At 54.2% G+C, this 6,000-nt stretch overlaps 1 protein-coding gene across 20 annotated transcripts in view; it reads right to left on the reverse strand.

The window, feature by feature from the left end:
* CADPS (calcium dependent secretion activator) overlaps window positions 1-5,727 on the reverse strand; it is a 220,897-nt gene extending 215,170 nt beyond the window's left edge. For 19 of the 20 annotated variants that reach the window (XM_042799818.1, XM_042799816.1, XM_042799817.1 and 16 more), the window contains exon 1: window positions 5,218-5,727. In XM_042799818.1, coding sequence (XP_042655752.1) covers window positions 5,218-5,634 — 417 coding nt within the window. In that variant the 5' untranslated portion in view covers window positions 5,635-5,727. The remainder of the gene's footprint in view (window positions 1-5,217) is intronic. The other variant, XM_032985688.2, reaches the window with a different exon arrangement.
* Between the last annotated feature and the right edge of the window lie 273 nt (window positions 5,728-6,000).

Raw genomic sequence — 6,000 nt, forward strand, 5'->3', positions numbered from 1 at the left:
AAACAAGTCCCAACACTACCTGCAACACGGTCTGTCCCAGAAGAACAACATGTCGGTGGTTTCAAGAGAGAACTTGTGTAAATATGGCATGAGAGTAACAACCCAGCCCATGACAGGGAGGAAGTATGTGATTATTTGGAAGGCTGCACTAGCTTTACTATATTCCTAACTGTTGTAGCATATGCATGCATGCCAAAATGGCAGAAATCTGATATTTTAAGATTCACCGTAACCAATTTAAGAGTTTCTGATCCCTCACACCTGTTCTGCATTAAGCACCACACTTAAATCAATCACCATTCAGCAGAACACAAGCTTAAACGCTTTGCTGAATTTGACTGAGAATTTTGCTAATGCACCTGACGTCATCCCACAGGCTTACACAAGGACCCAAATCACAAGGCACTTCTCCCAGAAGTATCTCCAGTAATCCACAACTAAGCTGGAACTTTTTTCATCCCACATTTATCTCGACTGGAACTGATTTACTCTCCCTTATGCCACCTGCCTGCTCCCTCGTTCTGCAGGGAGGAAAACCGGTGATGACAACCACGACTGTGGTGATGTCTGACCTAACATGTTCTCCACATTTTATCTCCTAACGAGTTCCTCCTGCTGCCCCTTTCCCAACAAGTGTTTTCAATCTGTAGATGATCTCCCAGTTTATGCTATTTTGAATGAGTAAATGCTGATTCCTGAGTTGCAGTGCACCTTTTGGCTGCCATGCTTTGGAGATGTTTAACAAGAGGTATAACCTGCATTCAAGGGTGCTTGGTCTGCGTCACTACAGAGACATACTCATTGCCCGACTTCCCTAGGCTGCCGGCTGAGCTCTCCTACAAAGGCTTCAGACAGTTGGGATCAGGCAGGGAGAGGCACAGAGCATGGCCAGTCATCTCAATTCTACTTCCAACAAGTCAGCATGAGCTAGAGAAAAGACTAAATACATCCTGGGCAAGCAATTACCAAGCTAAGTGCCATCTGCAGTACTAAAACACGTTGTTCTGAGAGCAACAGAGCTGGCAAAGTCACTTTTGAGCTGCATCGCGAGGCTGGAGCTTCAGTGTCCAGCAAGGTGTAAGCTCTGATGGGAGCTTTTCCTCCACGGGCCACCCATTCAGTAGGTTCTTTTGCTCAGATTGCTCAGCATCTAGTAAGGGCTGCCTGCATACTGACCCCTTCCTCCCACCTAGGGTAGGAGATAAATACAGATTTTGCTGTTTTCACCAAGCTTTTAAGGGATGCATATCTTGCGGACCACTGTCTGCCTGTCAAACGTGCCTTGAATTCAGTGGTGGCTTAAAAAAGAAATCCAAGGGGGAAGTAAGACAGCACAGGCAGGTATCTATTAAGTCCTTTCTTTCTTTTCCTTATGAAACAATGTTAGGGAGATGTAAATGAAAGAATTTACAGATAGACATCACAGATGTGTAGTTACTCAAGTGAAGCCTTACCACAAACATCAAGATAAACCTGAAACAGAGGTGTAGGCTTGAACACACTGATCTAAAAAACAATTTTTACTCTGTTGCTGAGATTTCTGGGGTGCCAGGATCAGAAAAATACCAGCTCTGAGTGGCATTTGCTTGAATTCATCTTGAAGTGTGAAACAGCGTGTGTTACTGGTGTAAACAAGCAACCCTGGCATGCCCATGTGCAGTACATACCTGGCTATGCTGTCCATTCACACATTTCCACTGCTCTCTTTGCTCTCACATACGTTATAATTTATTAAACCGCATGTAATTATCTTTCCGTTGCAACAGTACCTTAAGTACACACTTCCCTTTATTCCAACGTGGTTCACGAGCGCTGTAAAACACCAGGCTGCATTTTCCAGCTCCCGAGCACTACACACAGGCGTGCTGCTACATAACCGGTACCCGCGGTGCCTGTGCATTACACCGCCGTAACGTGCGGCCCCCGGGGCTCAGGGTACCAGCCAGCTCCGATACAGCAGCGCTGCAGGATCAAGGAGGGAGGATTACACACCTCAGGGGAGGTACCGCAGGGATCTTCAGTCTAGGCAGTAACTTCAGTGCTGTGACCGCAACAAAATCAATTGCACTCTTTTCTGACAAAACTGCAAAGAAGATGAAGCTACAGAAGCAGCCCGGGCTCTGGGAGCTTGTTGGTGGCTGCATTGCATGGAGCCCATCTCAGGCCCTATGGTCCTCCCGTGGAGATGGGCTGACTCTTATCAGGTAACCCAGAGACGCTGAGTTGTGCCAGGCAGCTGCTGTGCAGGGTGACAGCCTCACCTGCAAAGCCATGGTCACCCTGCTCGGGCTGTGCTCGGAAGTGGCAGCACCTCCCATGCTACAGGGGAGAGCTCTGGGCCAGGTGAAGCCAGACCTTGACCATCTCTTCCTCCTCCCAGTGCAGGCAGGACCTGCTGAGCAGGGCTAGGGACAGGTCACCAGCTCTCACTGCTGCACAGCTCCACCAAAGCACCTCTGCGGTGGCTGCTCGGCACCTCCCTGATGCAGGCGTGGGGTGTGAGCAGCCCCACGTGAAGCCTGGCTGGTCCCCACGCCCCGGCAGAGCCCCACCAGGGCTCCCGGCACCCTGCGACCGCAGCGGGCAGATCGGCAGGGCCAGGCCCTCACATCTCCAGCATGCCCACGCGTGCGGCGGATCAAGCACCTCCCTTTGCAGCCCCTCCGTCCAGCACCGACGGGAGAGGTGGGAGCGTGGTTCTGCGGGCTGGCTCTGCAGCGTGGGGACTGCAAACGGCAACGCTTGGAGGTTTTCTGCTTCCCGTTTCTCCTGAGATGAAACGCATCCCTCGCAAATGTCAGGCTGCAAGGCTAGAGAGGCATGGCACATGGAGAGAGAAGCAGTTTATCCCCACCTCTGCTGATGACAAAACTGAGGCAACAGCTCCCATCAGAGCAGGACCAAAACCTGGTTTTCTCCAGAAGAGCAAAACACATTTCCTCCACCCTGATGAGTTCTGAAGCATCTGGTATTACTGAAGGTCCACCAACACACAAAGTCCCCACAGAGACCATTCAACCTGGCAGAGCCACCATGACAGAAGCTCAGTGCCCAAGAGGGAACACGTCTCACACCTTCACTTTTGGTCCCTCTCGAGCCAGAGAAGGAAGGGTGGGCTTTCCCAGAGGGATGCACGAGGAAAGCAGAGGAGCACATGGAATCCAGCAACAGACTCTGGGCTCTGGTGGTCCTTTAATTGACTTTAATAGGAGACGTGGCTAAGGAAAAAGAGCAAGGATTTACTCCCAGGAACCAGCATGACAACTGATACAGGGATATACAGAAGACAAAAACCCAGAATGAATTCACCTCTGAAAGGGTGAATTTAATTTGACACATGTTGTCAAGTTAAATTTAGCTTTCTCAATTCCCTCTCACTGCTAAATTTGAGGGGAGACGGTAGGCCCCTGAGACACACCTATTTTAGCTATTTGTATAAATAAGCCAGACACATTTCCCTACATTCTTCATTTCACAGAGAATGGATTATTTCCTCCCAAGATCCTGTGTAACTTCTCATTCCCTCAGGTACTGCTGCCAGTTTATAATTTTTCTCATTACCCCTCATTTCTTTGTTTCACCTGTACTTTATTCCCCCCGTTCTCTCTCCTTCCCCTCCTGTCCCTTCACAGCACAGTATTTTCAGTTCAGGGACTATGAACAGCCCTTCTTCCCAGCCACTCTCCTCCAGACTAAGATGCTGCCTGCTCCTTTGGAAAAACTCCTTTTCAATTTCAGTTGACTTTTACGTGAGAAACAGTTGCAAGGCTTATTTGTTTGTTTTGATTTCTGCAAAACTAGTAACAACTTAAATTCCATCATCTTTTTCTAATATGAAGAAGTTTCACAGGGAACAAAAGCCATGCCGATTTTGAAGATCCACAATCTATTGGAAAAGGGTTGTAGGCAAAAAAAAAAAATAGCACAAGCCCCCCCAAAAATAAATAATCTCTGAACCTAGCTATATTTCCAGCTATGTACTTTCCTCAGCAAACAAAAGCAGCTCATTCAACCTTCTAGCAATACCAGATTGTCCTATATTGCCTTTAAACTACATGCAGTACGGATACACTTTCCTACCTCCGTATGTTGCAATGACTAATAATAGTCCTGTGGTGTAGAAGAACTGAATGTCGCTTGCATCAATACATCCAGGAGTCTGCCTGATTTGTAAAGGTCATTTGTGAACACAGAATGGTATCAAAGCTAAAGCTGCAGTCTAACAAACTCAACTGAAAATGGAGAAAAAAAAAATAAATCAGCCAGCTGTTCCAGAGAACTACATCCCATCACAGCCCTAACTCTGGCTGCCACCGGGAAAAAGTTGGCTGCATCTGAGTGAAAGGCGCCCATGTTCGCATCCCAGAGAAACTTAATTTCTGTCCTAACCCACAAGCTTGTGCCTCAGCGGAGAGACAAGCTCCAAGATGGGATGGGGAGCCCAGGTGAAGTGCTCCTGCCCAGCCTCTGCCTGCCGCGGTGACGCACTCGGGGACGAAGAGTAGGGTTTGTGGCAGCGACTTCATCGCAAAGCTCTGCTGCTGACACGTTTTGCCAGGAAGCTGGCATCGGGAAGCTTGCCGCGCATAAACACTTGCAAGAAGTTGAAATGAGGCTCGGTAACTCCCTAAGTCGGTACAGGCACTCCCAGTTAAGCAAACTTTGCAGCGAGCATGGACTTGCAGAGTCCCTTTGCAAGAGGCAAGGGCACGCATGTGGTGTTTTCCAGCAACACAACCCATTTCTCTCCTTTCGACAACCTTTAGATGGCCAACATCCCAAACTTCCCGAATCCTGATGTTGCGTAACTAGGAGCAATGCCATATGTCAGCACGTTGGCTCCATGCGGGAGACCATGGCGCGGCGGCAAGGGGGCTGAGGGCTTCCCCCTGCCCCAGGATGGGGATGCTGCCGGCAAACCCCACCCATGAGGGCCCAAGGTGCCCTGTGCAGGGATTGCCCTTGGGGTGCCCGGGTGACTGCAGGCCTGGGGAGCGTCTGCATGGGGCTGCCGGCGAGCAGGACGGTATTTAGGGGAGCACCCAGCGGGGCAGACGAGCAGGGGTAAGAAGGGCAGTTAGGGGGGGTGGGCTGGGGGCGGGAGGGCTGCTGCCAGGGAGCAGGAGGCCAGGGGCAGGCGATGGGGATGCAAGCAGGGGAGCTGCCGGGGCAGGGCAGGCTGAGCCCGGCCGGGCAGGGCATCCCGAGCGGCCGTACCTTCTGCTGCCGGCGGGCCATGTCGGTGGGCTGCTTGGCATTGAAGGGGTAGGCGATGCAGCGCATGACGAAGACGTAGAGCTGCAGCTTCCTCTTCCTCTCCTCCTCCTCCCGCTGCAGCCGCTCCAGCTCGTCCTTCTCCTTCTCGCTGGCCACCGAAGGGCTGGGGCTAGCGGGCCGCGCCGCGCCGCCGCCGCGCACGCCCGGCTGCAGCCCCCCGCCGCCGCCGCCGCCGCCGCCGCTACCGCCGCCGCCGCCGCCGCCTCCACCGCCGGCCCCGCCGCTGCCGCCGCCGCCCGGGCCCTCACCGGGGCGGCTGGGCGAGAGCCGCGCCGCGGCGGGCGCCAGCGGCTCTTTCCCGCTCTCCTCCTCCACCAGCTCCTCCGACTCCTCCTCGCTGGACGACGGGTCCAGCATCGCGGCGGCTGGGCTGGGCCGGGGCCGGGCGGGCTCTGGGCTGCGCTCGGCGGGGGCTCTGCCCGGCTCCGGCTCCGGCTCCGGCTCCGGCTCCGGCTCCGGCTCCGGCTGCGCTCGCCGCCGCGCCCGAGCGCGCCCCCGCGGCCGCCCCGCCCCGCTCTCGCCCCGGCCCCGCCCCGCGCGCGCGGGAGCTGGCCGCGGTGCTGCACGGCGGAGCGCGGGAGAGCAGCCCCGCTGCGCATGCCCAGTGCGGGCCGGCCGGGCGCGGCCGCCGCCGGGGGCGGTGCCATGATGGGGGGGGGGGGGTGAGTGGTTCGGGAGGGCCGCGGGGGGAACGGGCGGGAGGGTGTACGCCCTCGGTGTCCC

The sequence above is a fragment of the Tyto alba genome, unplaced genomic scaffold (genome assembly GCF_018691265.1).
Source record: "Tyto alba isolate M040663 unplaced genomic scaffold, T.alba_DEE_v4.0 Super-Scaffold_3, whole genome shotgun sequence".
Classification (NCBI taxonomy): Eukaryota; Metazoa; Chordata; class Aves; order Strigiformes; family Tytonidae; genus Tyto; species Tyto alba.